The sequence below is a fragment of the Lepisma saccharinum genome, chromosome 28, assembly GCF_977018435.1.
Source record: "Lepisma saccharinum chromosome 28, izLepSacc3.1, whole genome shotgun sequence".
Taxonomy (NCBI): Eukaryota; Metazoa; Arthropoda; class Insecta; order Zygentoma; family Lepismatidae; genus Lepisma; species Lepisma saccharinum.
This window is the reverse complement of record NC_139256.1, coordinates 33,429,298-33,444,552: the sequence shown is the minus strand read 5'-3', so window position 1 is coordinate 33,444,552 and position 15,255 is coordinate 33,429,298. Positions and strand designations below refer to the sequence as shown.

Sequence of the window (15,255 nt, the reverse complement as noted above, 5' to 3'; positions counted from 1 at the left end):
TGCAATTCAGACAATATGAAAGCTATAATATATAAATGTTAATGTAATGTTCGTTCGCTTGTGATTATACACAGATATCCCTATGCGTGGCCACCCCATTTCCCACATCTATCTAGATAGCATGATGCCATATTAATTCTACAGAGAACATGCATTTGTGTGACAAGTGTTTGTCGTTTTCATCCATTTTTATTATTAAATCCTTCTGGTTTCTTTCTTTTCTTCTTTTATGATGTGTGTGTGTTTGTGTGTAGATAAAATCAAGGAGTTCCTATGTGTTGAGTGAGAAACAATTTTTTTAACCAATAAAAAATTAACACAATACAAACAATACCTTGCAGATTGAATCACATGCAGTAACTATGCTATTTTGTTCCACAATGTCCAAATATCACAAGTCAATTTTTAAATTTCTGCCTTGCTATTTCCACAGTAATCATCATACTGTATGTAAGACATATTTTATTAAATTTCCTTTAAGATATTTTAGCAGGTAAAATGAAGTGGCATGATACCCTATATAATGGAAACTACACAAAAACATAATGAAATTTGATTTATATAGGCCACTCCACAGTTCTCTGAGGGTTGGGGGAAAGCCAGTATCGGTTTCTGAAACTCCAGAGTGGCTTACAAGAAACAGAATGTCGATTCCTGGATGCCACTTGTGCAGATTCGTATAGTTCTTGGAATATAGTACTGTCACAAAAATATTTAAATTTTATTAAAAAAATGGTTTTCTTGAAAATTCGAAAACCAGAAGTGTGAAAAAATGTCAATACTGTACTTCTAAAAATTATCTCATGGGTTATCATGAAATTGAGGATTTAGTTTGTTCCTTGTGATTCTTGATTTATCTTCTAGTTTTTTGTATTTCATTTATTTTGTCACTTTTTTACCTATTGGATTAACTGCAATGGTGAGGATGAATTATAAACTATACTGACCAATATAATTTGATTGTAAAGCAGGTATATAGAGCAAAGTTATTCAGGGTGTCTGCCAGTCAAGAAAAAGTAAAGAAATCATCAAGAACATCAATTAAAAGGCAATAAATCATTCTTGAGGTCGAGAATTTTTGCTATCATAATGAATGATTGGTTGATTTACTTTATTTTACTTCACATTTTTCTGTCCCTTTCGCTAATCGCGAAGAGGAGGATGAATGGTGCTAAGATGGATGAGGGGACAGTCACAAACATATAGGGACAACCGACACAAGCCCCACATAAGATTATACTGGCTGTGAGTCTAGACGCCAAAGCCTCGCTTGTCTGTCAAACACAGTTCAGGATGCATTAATATGAGAAAGCAGATCTAATTCTCTTCTTAAATTCAGCTTCAGTTTTTATCTTAAGTAGCCCTTTGGTAGGGGTTTTCGTTAAATAAATATTTATTTTCTTAATTACTAATTTCCAACTTTACCTAAGTAGGGGTCGAATAAATAAACGTTACGAAAAACTGAAAAAAAGGTTTTAGAAAAGTCCAGAAAAAGTGAAGATTTCTGGATGTTATTTTGGTAGACACGCTGTTTTTGAACTAAAAACTACCCAAGATGAAACTTCTGGAACCATTTTAAATTGCGGTAAATCTTGAATATTTGTTTGCCATTACAGGTCATAATTCAAATGTTGAGACAGTACTTTCATTACCATCAGCACAACAGACTCACGAGAGAAATTATTTTTTCATAATGTCTGTAAAATGTTTGGTACTGGTCCCTATAATTTCAAAGAGTTTGACTGTCCACTCTAACATAAATAATAACAGTTGGGCTGAAAAGTTCATAGGCTGACTCATAGATGGCGTTACTAGAATTAAATCCATGTGATTTTTACTTAGTACTAACCTTCAAAAGATACGTGTATAAATTTCACAGCTGCCGGATAATTAGTTCGTGAGATATAGCATTGTGAGTGAAGCAGCTTTTGTTATTGTGAAAAAATGGATAAAAAAGAATTTCGTGTGTTAATAAAGCATTGCTTTTTGGCGAAAAAAAATACTGTTGAAGCCAAGGCTTGGCTTGATAAACATTATTCGGACTGTAACGTTTTTAATATTCAATATTATAAACTCTACAAAAAGTGAAAATTGACGTAAAATATAGTACAATTTTCAGCCATCAGAGGCCTCTGTCCTCGATTGCTCGACCGGTGCTGCCTCTCGCGGAGCACTCGGTATATACGGGCTGGACGTAAAACCGCACACAGTGCAACAGAGGAGCTGATACTGACTGGAACGGAACTCGACCACTCCCCCTTTGGTCGCGAGAAGCCAGCGAGAGACGTACCTAGCCTGAGGCCTGCGAAGACGGAAGCCCTCATTGCTCGCCACTCGTAAAATGGACTGCATCTAAGGGAATAATTACGGTGATTGGAGTGCGGCATTGCAGGACCTTTTTGAGGCTGAACTTTTATGTTACATAGGTACGTAAACTCTCTGCTGTGCTACAAGAACTTTATAATTGTGCAACGTTCCAGATCATTTCCCCCCCCCCCCCACTTTTATCAAAAGTAAAGTCTATACTAATCTTTTTACATTAGTCCTCCTACGTGAAATAAGGACAAGAATTGTTCGCCAAAATTGTCGAAGAGTGAATGGGGTGATTTATTAATTTGAATTTTGATTCACATCTTATTCCCGTCGCCCAAAGACTTATTGCGTTCGAAAAATTGAACTTTTGACCTGCGCGCGTTTACTTCCTTGAATCTACGAACGTAACAATTGCATTTTTGGTCGACGTGGTAATGTAATCGTTCCGCCCATTCGACGTTCCGATTTTACGAACTAAGACTTTGGTTAAATTTTCTTGCATACGAACAAAAGAAATCTAAGTGTCCTCTGCAACGTATATCACCTTATCCGGGACGCATGTTCCTTCCCTCCTTTACCCCTTTCTCGGTAGCATTTAAATCGGGAGAATTGAGTTAAGGTTAATGAATGGCAAAAATAATGCCGTAAGGCAAATCAGGGTAAAATCTAAATGAAGACTTGCAACGCAATTAACTTACATGGGAAATAATTGGGAAGTATTTGTTGATTGTCTAATGTGGATTGTTTAATTGAATTTAAGTAATATATACATATGCATTTTGTTACGCATGATTGAATGATGCTCGTTAACTGTTGTAAATTAATTGTACACGCAGGACGTGTATGTAAATTTGACGTGCTCTCGCGTCGTTCATGTGAATAGTGTTTTGGCTTACGCTGATTGTTCTGTTTTGATTATTTTACTAGCTTTTTGGTGTTCATGAAATACATATAGTAATTGATTAACGTAGTTGTCTTGTTGATGATTCACAAATACAAATTGACCTTTTGCCTTACTTGAAAATGGTAGTACACAAACGAATGTGTGCATAAAACACAAGACACAAGTCCAAAGGATGATTGAAATCCAGGTTCCATTTTGACAATTGTAGACACGTTAGACAAATGGAGTTAGTGTTATACAAATTTGTAAGGACAAATTAACGCAACGGAGAAAGCACGGTGTGTCATTCGTTGGTGGACCCTTTTGACCTTATGCATACGCTTATATATACATATCTAGTTTGTGTGAATATTGCATTACAGGGCTTTGTCTTGCGTTTCTCGCCGGCATTGCTCGTAGACTCTTGCACTGCCGATCGAGAAGGGCGACACAAATCGTAACTTGTAATATATAGTGTGAGGCTTCAAACATCGTTTAAAGTTGCGATTGCCACGCAGCCGCTTTCCAGTTTAAATATCGCGAGTAATCACAACTAACCCCCACTATAACATTACAGGACTCTGCACCAGGAAAATCAACCGTTGAGAAGTGGTTTGCTAAATTTAAACGAGGCGAAATGAGCATCGAAGACGATGCACGCAGTGGACGCCCCAAAGAGGCTGTTACCGACGAAAACATAAAAAAAGTCCACAAAATAATTTTAAATGATCGTAAAGTGAAGTTGATCGAGATAGCTGAGATTATTACATAGCGTTGTTGGAGCGTTTAAAGGATGAAATCACGAAAAAACGGCCCCATTTGAAGAAGAAAAAAGTGCTGTTTCATCAAGACAATGCACCGTGTCACAAATCAATGAAAACGATGGCAAAATTATATGAATTAGACTACGAATTGCTTCCCTATCCACCATATTCTCCAGATCTGACCCCCAGTGACTTTTTCCTGTTTGCAGACCTTAAAAGAATGCTCGCTGGAAAGAAATTTAGCACTGATGAAGAGGTAATCGCCGAAACTGAGGCCTATTTTGAGGCTAAAGAGAAATCGTACTATAAAAATGGCATCGAAAAATTGTATGACCGCTATAATCGTTGTATCGTCCTCGAAGGCAACTATATTGAATAATAAAATCGAATTTTGTCAAAAAAATATTTTTTACTATGTTAGCCTACGAACTTTTCAGCCCAACTGTTAAATATAGTTTGACTAAACCTGAAATGTTGATAAGAATTGTCTTCTCTGGGAAGTACCACTTAAATCATGTAGTAAGAGGTGCATTGATTAGTATGATTACAAGTTTAGAAATTTTACATTTAAAAATTCATTAAGAATTCATTATTTTGAAACAGAAAAGTGTCATTTTTCAACTACTTTCTAACGTGTTCTATAAAATATGTATTAGTTATTGAGAATGTTTTGTGTCCTACATTTTGGAAGGTCAAGTAAAGCAGACATTTATGTTGTAATATTCCTCCATTCAATCATTCCAATTTCTACCCAAAACAAGTTCAATGAGCATTCTGAGTGGGATGCAAAGATAAACCTTATCTAACTGAATGACAAAAAGCATTGACACTGCATATTCAAATAATACAAAGGTCAAACGGCCACGCAAACAGCCATGTCTTTTAAATTTGTTCTGTGTGTGCTATCCAACACATTCATCTTTCGTAGGAGGTCACGGCAATTACACAACATCCTGGTCACAAGTCAAGCCAATGCCATATCAGCTCATATTTTGAAATGTAGATAAGCCACTTCCTTCAACTTGGACGAAGAAATACGATGACCTTTGGCATTCCCGTCACAACATGGGAATTATCCTGTTGGCACTACAAACACCATTCCTTGCTATTATGAAATAACATGCATGTAAAATAACGCAATTAGTTTGTTTTTGAAATAGAAACCGAATCCACAATAACTTTGACTTTTCTGTTTAGATACATTTTTGAAGTGCGGAACAATGTATTTGCAGATTTGTAGTGTTTGGAAGATATTCTGACAAGTAAGGCGAAATGTTTTCTTTCCATATTTTTTGGCCACATATACCTATAGGGTGATGCTATATAATTCAGACAATCATTTACAACACGTAACGGGCAGTGGCATGCCCAGGATTTTCGAAAGGGAGGAGTTATGTACATTTTTTCTGGTAGTCAGCCTTCATTTTGCCATCTTTTCCTACCTTTGACGTTCCTTTTCTTTAGGAATACTGGGCCAAAGGGAAGGGGGGTTTTAACCTCCATCCCACCCACCCTTGGGCACGCCACTGGTAACGGGCATCAAGGTGAAAAATGATTCTTAACACTGCAGTGGTCACATGGATCATAGTAGTGATCCACATGTTTATGGCCGCGGTGGCTCAGTCGGTAACGCGTCTGACTACCATGCTAAAGGTCCCGGGTTCGATCCCCAGCCGGTTCAAATCCGGGAACTTTTCTAATGATGGAAGCAGCCCAGGCGCCCACCCAGCGTCGAATAACATGGGTACCTGGGGGAAACCCTGGGGGGTAAAGGCGGTCAGGGGCATGATGCTGATCACATCACCCCCATTCACGACCGGATCAAGAAAGTGTGGGGCATTACCCCCACACCCCCTATACGCCTTCATGGCATGGTGCTATGCACAGGGGAGCACTTTACCTTTTTTTAATGTTTATGTTCACATTCTACTGCTGCTTGGCAACACTGGTGACCTTGGGTCCCAGTATACCTTTCTGGAACAGTGCAGGAATTCTGTTTGATACCCTGTTATTTGAAAATGACCCATTGTTGACTTGTTATAGATCTCACATTTCAGTGGAGCACAATACTGTTTGTGACTATTGCTGGCAGCATTTTCAGACATTCGGTATTTTCATATATAAGGTATGCCCAAATGAAAAGGAGACTATGGTTATATCTAAAAAATATTATATTACAGAATATTTGCATTACATAATATGTGAATGACAGTTAATGTCACATACACATAATTGCCATTGATATTGATGCACTGATCCCAGCATGTAGGAAGGAAGTGGATGGCTTCAGTGTAGAAACTCCTGGGTTGCTTACGGATCCAGTTTTCAATGGTGTTCTGCACTTCTGCATGCTCGTTTTCTGTGCGAAGAAATTGGATTACAGCGCTCTGATCTGGAGGAATTCATAAATCAGGGTATCTACTAAATGTCTGTTTTTAAATTCCAGGTTTGTCCAGGTCTATTTATATTATTTTCCAGGTCTATTTTTTTTAAACAAAGAAAAGTTGTTATTGTTAATAACCACTACCAAAAGGTCAGTTGAAAAAAATTTGCAGTAACTAACAAAAGCAAGCTGAGTTCTCACCTTTAACTGCTGAAAGCATATACTGAACAAAATATTAAGTAATCGCTAAAGAGATAAATTGAAATTGAACCATGTAAAAAATTGCATTCGTAGGGTGATGAAATCACAATAAAACAAAGGGAACTTGGGCCTATTTTTTTTCTATCACAATGATTTATTGACTTAGTTTATTTACTTCACTTTTTTCCCCTTTTGGCTAATCGTGAAGATAAGGATAATGGTGGTAAGATAAAATGGATGAAGGGACGATCAAAAATATATAGGGACGATAATGCAAGCCCCCACATAAGATTATACTAGCTGTGATTCCAGACACCAGAGACTCGCTAGTCTGCCAAATGCAGTCCAGAATGCATTAATAGATAAAGCAAGTGTAATTCTCTTGTTAAATACCCTTCAGTTCTCATCTTAACTGTATTTTTTATGTAAATATTTTCTTAATTGCTAATTTCCAACTTTACCTAAGTCGGGGTCAAGTAAGTAAATTTTAAGAAAAACTAAAAAAGACTAACTAACTAACTCTCTAGCCTTCTTAAACCCGAAGGTTCATGGCTGCAGCAACACAGGCCTTCCATCTTTCCCTATCTTGAGCAAGATCTATATACTCTTTTCCATCCCTACCGATTTCCCTTAGGTCCATCTCAACGTTGTCCCTCCATCGTCGTCTTGGCCTTCCTACAGGTCTCTTACCATCAGGTTTCCCAACAAGAATCCTGTAAACTCCTCTTTCCTCTCCCATTCGTGCCACATGGCCTGCCCACCTAAGTCTTCTTGATTTAATTATTCTCATAATATCTGGACATGAATACAAATTATGGTCAAGAATTTTTTATTTGTTATTTTGGTAAACACCCCGTTGTTCGGCATATATCCAAACGACTTTGTGATGCCACTGCCATCTGTGAGATAGAGCTGCAGTTATGGTTCAGCTGTTCTTTCAGTCATGGTTCACATCTTGCACGTGCAGGTGATGTGTGTAGCTGTCAAGTGGCACCAAATTGAACCGTTATTGGGAAGAGTAAGTCGTGACTCTTTTCCATGCACATTTCTCATATGGCCAAATAGTATGGTTTGACCGTCAGGAAAATCACTGTGAAAGAGACACTATCTCAGTGTACACAACAAGGGTACGTTGGTAAACATTCGCACACAAAGGGGACCCCAGAAGAGGACACCAGTGAAAGTAACGCCTATTGTTCTCCAAGAGATTTGGTGAATGGCCAGGAAAATCAACCAACGCAACGTGAGATGGCTAGGAGGGTGCATATGGCTCCTTCCATTGTCAACATGACCATCCATAACCATCTCGGACTAAGGTATGTTTGTGAAGCCTGCATGCACCTTCTCCTCCCATGCCACAATGCCCAATGCAGTATCAACTGCAGAAAACTGTGAAAGACATTGGGGTACATATCGAAGACTGTGGCCACAATGGGCAAAGCGTACATGTACCTCACTGGCAGTGGTCATGTTTAGTCAATCACTTACCTACTGCTGCACTGATGGCTACTGCCAGGACATTTTTCGAAGAGGCTTTATGGTTGTCACCAGATTCAGTTATGCCGGAAAGTTGCCGATACATAAGGTGGACAGAAATGTGAAGGCGAATGCTGCTGCCTACTATTATTCATCAATTATTACGCCCATCTTCTGTACATGTAGGTTCTTCTTAAAGGTTCACATAACCACTTTTTATAGATAGAAAATAATATATACAAAGGCTGTCCCAGAGAAGGTGAGACAGATTTTTTCCTGGCTTGGCAACACTGCCTATGGTTTCGCCACTAGTCTCATCCTATAGGATGACTCATTCTGTTTCCGTAGCAAGTTGTCAGATGTTGCGAAACCACATTAGTGAGCAGCTGTGTTGATTTACGTGGAACGTGTTTCGTTTACCCCTCCAGGTTTTTGTGCATAACATTGCTTTTCACGATGAGTATTCAAGATGAACAGCGATATACCATAAAATTTTGTTGGCGTTTAAGGACAAGTGCTGCGGAAACATATGCAATGTTTCAACAGACATATGCCGATCAAGACAAACTGAGTAGAGCCACAGTGTACCAATGGCACAAGTTGTTCAAAGTTGGGCGCGAATCAGGCGTATCCTGGACAAAGACTGTCTGTGATTAACGAGACGCTAGTGAATACGGTTGCATACCGTGAGGGCTTTTCAGGATTACGCGACGAAGAGAAAATTAATTCTCCGACGGACAATAGCGTTTGGCACGTACACCTTCAAACATCATCACACATCGTTATTGTGTTTTGTTCATGTTCATTGGGTATCCAGTGTTTCGAACTGTCTGTGTTTGCAACGAAAGTTAGAAACATGACGTGTTGTGGATGCGTGGTGAAATTCGTACCGGGTGTGGAAGATCCAGTGGATTCTTTAATTTAATTGAACACGGGATCATGAAGAAAGGAAAGGAATGTAAAAATGTGGCAGTGAATGTAATCTACTCGTTAAAAGGAATGGGCTGTGGGTATATGCCTAATATGACGTGTAGTGGATGTGTGGTGAGGTAAGTTTTTCGTGTCCTGGAAACGGATTTCTTCAAATTTAAAAGTTTGGGCTCATTTGGGGGCAGGTGACTCTGGCCAATTTCTAACATGCCTTTAACAGGGACTCTATAGAGAAAGCTGGATTCCAAGATGATGTAACATGGTGTCTACCAGTGAAGAAAGACATGAACATAAAGAAATCAACAACTAGGTCAAGATGTCAATAAAAAGTCCAAAAATTATACTTGTAAAAATTGGCAACGGTTCCGATTGTTTTATGATCTTTTTCAAATTCTCCTAGGAGAAAGACTGATTATCTTAGAATTTTGGAAATCATGGTCACACGAAACTTGAACCTTCCTTTGAAAAAAAGTTATTTATGTTGAAAGAAACAACTTAAAAATTACCTCACGCAAGCATGCACGCTTCCCATGCACAATGTATTTTCCGTTGACAAACGAAAAAAGTAAATCAGAACCTTAGTAGAACGCATTTAGGGACATATGGCAGATTTCAAGATGACGGCCGTCATCGTCATATGCCCTATAACATTTCCCCCACCCCTATTACAAACCTGCAATGTTAGTTTCTTGAAATATAATGCCATTCAATTTTTATTCAGGTGTTTCCACACTTTTGGACCACCCTGTACCCAGTGGTGCCATAAGTTCTGTCCCCCATTCCAATAGGTGTAAATAACACAAAATGTTGTAGTACACTAAATCCTTTATTGCCAAGTGTACATTAGGGACACAGGAATGAAACAAAACATAGTCTATTCAAAGTGGCCTCCTTTGGCCAGCACACTCATCTTCAATCGTTGAGGCCACGCGTCAATCACGGCACACACCACATCTTGGGGTATGGAAGCGGCTGCTTTCACTAAATCAGCCTTAAGCGACTCAATATTGCGGTGAGATTTCTTGCAGGCCTTCTCCTCTAAGTAGTCCCAAAGGCGGTAGTCCAGTGGGTTGAGATCCGGGCTTCCAGAGGGCCAATCCTCTGCGGCTATGAAGTTGGGAACATTGTTGGCCAACCACTGCTGGTTCATCTTCGCCATGTTTGTCGGCACGGAGTCTTGCTGGAATGTCCAATCTTCACCAGAAAAGAGTGTGATTCAATGGTTTAACTACCTTCTCCAAAACATCGTTCTGGTAATTTGCAGCTTAGGTCTTGACTCCCTGTTCGCAAAAGTGCAGCTGGGTGACACCGTCGTACGACACGCCCCACCAAACCATGACTGAAGCTGGATGGTGGCCTCGTTGGACCCTAGGAAGTTTGTCGGCAGCTTGCCGAGAACTGTGGGCATAAATCCTGTCATTTTGCAGGTTGAATTTTTCTTGTACGGTGAAATTTTTTTTATCGGTGAAAAGGATTCACCTGTGTTTCCCGTCCGTGTACCGCTGGAGTAACCTCTTGGCTCTTGTGGTTCGTATCTTCTTCAGAGCAGGTGTCAGCAGTTGTCCTGTGGTTCTTCTGTAAGCCCCAAGTTTAAGGTCCTCTTTGATGATGCCGGACATCGTTCTCTTCGGTATATTCATCTCCCATGCCATAAGTTTCTGTTTTCGAAGAGGATTTCGACGAATTCGAGCAGCTACGGCTTTCACACCTGCTGGCATCTGTGAAGTGCGCGGACGGCCACTTCTAGCTCGGTCATCGATAGAGGAGATGTCGTTGAACCGGTTGATGCACCGATACACAAATTTTTGCGTAATTTGTAATGGCTTTAGAAGATTGAAAATCTCCACCGGTGACTTGTTGCACTTATGCAACGCAATCACAGCGATCCGATTCTCCTTGCTGCCCCACTCCATGTTAACTGGACAAGTGAACGCCACAAACTAGGGACTGGTTTACGCTACAGGATGCGCACGACCTATTGTAAACACAGCTGGTCGCGGACGTCAGTCGAATGGGCCGTGTGGAGCTCATGCACTTAGGGACAGAACTTATGGCACAACTAGGTATATTGGACAAATTATGCTTCACTGCTAGTTAGGCATTTCATATCAATTCCATACTTCTGTTATCAATTGAAACAATGTCTCTCTGAGTTTGATCCCTCCATTTTTTTCAATAGCTCTGCTGATATGCCATCTATTCCTCGAGCTTTATTGTTTCTTGGGGCTTTTAATACTTTTTCAAATTCTTGCCTTGTAGGGGGTTCACTGCTTCTTCATTTTTCTAGCAAATCTTTTCCTGCTACTTTCTTTGCGGGCATTCACTGACTGTGTTGAATTTAGTAGTCTAGAGAAATACTCTTTCCATCTATATTTGACTGTTTCCTTATCTCTCAGAAGTAGCCCATCCTTATCTTTACAACAGTTTGTTCTGGTTTTAAATCCTTCTTTGATTTATCTTACTTCGTTATATGCCATATAAGTATTGTTGGACTTAAATTGTTATCCAATATGAATTATTTTCTCTGTTATATACTTTCTGTTCTTTTTCTGGCATATTGTGTGTACCTCTTTATTGCATCTATCTAGTAATCCACCTATGTCAACAGAACAAACTCATTCATGAAAGGGCTCAAGTTCCTTTTGCTTTATTACGATTTCATCATGGTACAAATGCAATATTAACATGGTTTGATTTCGATTTACTTCTGTTAACACATACTGCAGAGTTCTGGCGATTCAAGATTTTGTTGAATATGTGCTTTCGTAGTTAGGTTAGCCAGGTCAGGTTTGGTTCCCTTAGCATTAAAACAAAGTCCCTAAACATTCTACTACGGTTGTGATTTACTTCTACATTAATTCCCACGATACTTACAGTGGCAGCGATTTGGTTCCAAAACTCAGGGGGAGGTGGGGGGCAAAGCCAGTATATTTCCTCTTGTAGATAAGGTTTAGCATAGTGCAGGGGGGGGGGGAGAACTGTCCCCCCTAATCGCCGCTACTGCTTACAGTCGCTTGTCATCGGGAAATACATCATCTATGGGAAGCATGCATGCTTGCGTAAGGTAATTTTTTAAGTTGTTTATTTCAACATAAATAACTTTTTCGAAATCCAAACAGTGCTCATTACTTTACGGAAGGTTGAAATTTTGTGTGCCAATGATTGCCAAAATTCTATGATAATTAGTCTTCCTACTAGGAGATTTTGAAAAAAAAATAATCATAAAGCAATCGGAACCATTACTCACGGAAGCCATCAGCGGTAACAGTTCGTTATATTGGAGACACATTTCTTCATTTTTACAGAAGAAACTACTTACGGTAATGAGTTTCCCTTAGGTTTCTAACGTTCGTTGAGGTATTTTTTTTCATTGTGGAATCTATTTGACCGGGAAATCATGTATTTTGCAAGAGAAATATCTCACCGACACACAATTGCCATTGCTTTCCTACGTGAAGCAGATGTTTAGTGTTTCCAACTCCTTTTTTTTTTTTTTTAACTATGCTTACCTAACCTAAAGAAACCTTATCGGAAATGGTTCGTGGGGCTATCCGTCAGCTGCCCATGCATAATGTGCAATTTGCACACGTGACGAACACAATAGTAGGTATTTTTCGGTGAATAAGGTTGGAAACACTGCATACCAACAACGGCAGTCAACGTGTGCCTGCCATATTGTGTGTTAGGGAAGCGAAAAAAGGAATAACAAAAACTACTCTCTATGTGAAAAATTGTGTTTGTTTTCGTGTAAAAAGCATAATGGCACCTTGAACTATGTTCCGCAATACACAATTCGTAAGTACGAACCATGAGAAACACAAAATATCCGATTTTAATGTGTCTCCGATATAATGAACTGTTACCGCAATCAGCAAACGAAAATTGAGCCCTGATAAAGTTGTCCTTACATATAAACGAGAGGCTTACATTTACCAGCTGCTTTTGAGTGTGTGCGGGCAAAAGAGAGAGAGAGAGGTAGGATACCTTGGCCAACCTAACTTGTATTTGCAGTACGCAAATGCAAGGGGCAATTTGATTTTCAAGTTATTATTATTTTCAATTTGCCACAGGTATTCTATGATCGATTGATTGATTAATTTAGTTTATTTTACTTCACGTTTTGTGCCTCTTGGCTAATTTGCGAAGATGGGGGGGGGGGAGTAATGAAATTGATTAATGGACATTCGGTAAATATGAGATATCGCCCGAACGGATTTCTTCAAATTTACAGGAGAAACTACTTACTGAAATCAGTTTCTGTAGCATTGGCGAAGTTCTTCGAGGTATTTTCTTTCGCGAAAACTGAAAACTTGATCATAGAATGCTGCAGAACAAGAAATAATAACTTTTTATGTAAGGAACTTGCATTTTCTGTAAAGCGACAACATTATGCCGTTGTTTCCATTATGTACCTGCAGATGGAGCGAGCGTCGAAAGTCACGCGGTCTCGCCAGTGTTTCCAAACATGCCTTTGTTTACGAGATTTTTTTTTAACTATGCTTACCTAACCTAACCCAACCTTGCCGGAAATGGTCCGTGGGGCTATCATGAATGGTTTGTGGGGCTATTGTGAATGTTTTTTTGGGGCTATCCGTCAATGGTTTGTGATGACAATGAACACGAAAGTAGGTATTTTTCGGTTCAGAAGGTTGAAACACTGCATACTCACTCCAAATCGACAAAACACAAGCACGACGCGCGATGATACATGACGAGTGCATGCCACATTGTCTATTACCCAAGCGGAACAAGAAAGACAAATAAGACAAACAATGACTCGTAATATGAAAAGTTGACACTATTTTATGGAAAAAGGCATAACTTCACCTTAAAGAATCTTCCGCAATGCAGAATAGGTAAGTATCAATCCTAAAATTAACGAAATAAACGAGTGAGAGGTGTTCGGGCGATATCGCATAATTACCAGACATTCACAAACAACCAAGCCCGAGCGGGATTCGAACCCGGGACCCTTAGCGTCGTAGCGCGATGTGCTAACCGCTCGGAACGTATTCTCTGGGACCTGTAATGTGTTGTTTATTGATAGCTGACTATACAAACAACCAAGAGGTGAGACATCTGCTGTGTTAACCCAAATTAAATCAGTATATCCAATTGATGCTCTGGAATTTATACGTGGAATTGCATGTATGGAACCTAAAACCAGATATATTCTAGTATACTAAGAATCAAATAATTTAGCAAAGATCTTAATACACTAGTAAAAAAAAATGTAATACATTTAGTTTTGTGCAAAATAATTATTGACAATTTCTTTGTCTTGTATGGAAATCATCATAAATTACAAATGAAATACAAATGTTCTGAAAAGTTAACAGAAACTTCATGCACTTTAGCTTCATCTAATATACTAGTTCGATTTGTTACATTAATACGAACCATTCTCGAATGACTTGTGCTGAAGTTCACATGTATGCACCCCGACACGTACTTTACTTGCCGTAATTGACGTGCAAGGCATGTACTTAGTCGAGGTGACATAATTTTCGTAAACATTGTTGATATACTCTTTGACCTCCGGCAATATGGAAACAGGCGTTGATTTTTTTTATGCAAAGTTATTGGTGTTGCTAAGGTTTATTTTTAACACAGCGTGAACGATCGGTAGACCCTTGTGAACATTACACAAGAGACAATCTACAGATGGCAGCACTTGTCACGCAAGCAGACCATATTATTAATGTTGCTTGCTGTTAAAGCAAAAGAAAAGTAAAATAACATTGTAAGAAATATCTTTTCAAGTGTTTTCCCTTATGGCTTTGTTTAGCTAAAACAAACGATATAACCTAATGATGTCACTATCTTGCAGCTGATTAAAGGTAAGAACCATCCTGATATGTATATGTGATTATGTAGTCTCTTGTCAAAATGATACATCTCAGAAAAAGCGTTGATATTACATTGTATATATTAATGTTATTGTTTACTATTTATTCATGCTCCATTTATTTGACTTATATTTGCAGTATAAATAGTTTTACATGTTACTCTTCTTGGTAAAACCGGCTTAACTTTAGAACATACTACAGAATAAATGGACGTGAACATTACTGATGAAGGTATAAGGTGCATTCGACATATAAAAAAAGTTACGTAATTCCTGACGGGGCTTGGTTCGATCTAACTAGGCCTACTTGCCTGAAATCTTAATTGCAGTATGTTGAAATTTTGATAAGGTGAACAAATACAGCATGGTAATTATATTTTGAGTCAAGACACTTGTTTATTTTCTTGTTCCTAGACTTTTTTAAAATATGTAATGCCTTGCCATTAATGTGTTCGTT

At 38.8% G+C, this 15,255-nt stretch overlaps 2 protein-coding genes across 5 annotated transcripts in view; one reads left to right on the top strand and one right to left on the bottom strand.

Moving 5' to 3' along the window:
* Positions 1-14,608, bottom strand: part of LOC145980951 (fumarate hydratase, mitochondrial-like) — a 61,187-nt gene extending 46,579 nt beyond the window's left edge. Inside the window, exon 1 of the mRNA XM_083114033.1 lies at positions 14,351-14,608. Within this exon, the coding sequence (XP_082970159.1) occupies positions 14,351-14,467 (117 nt within the window). The 5' untranslated portion in view covers positions 14,468-14,608. The remainder of the gene's footprint in view (positions 1-14,350) is intronic.
* Positions 14,600-15,255, top strand: part of LOC145980952 (acyl-CoA:lysophosphatidylglycerol acyltransferase 1-like) — a 55,326-nt gene continuing 54,670 nt past the window's right edge. For 2 of the 4 annotated variants that reach the window (XM_083114036.1, XM_083114034.1), the window contains exon 1: positions 14,602-14,790. The gene's annotated coding sequence lies outside the window, so the exon portion shown is untranslated. Of the gene's footprint in view, positions 14,791-15,099; positions 15,166-15,255 lie in introns of those variants that run through there. The other 2 variants (XM_083114037.1, XM_083114035.1) reach the window with 2 other exon arrangements.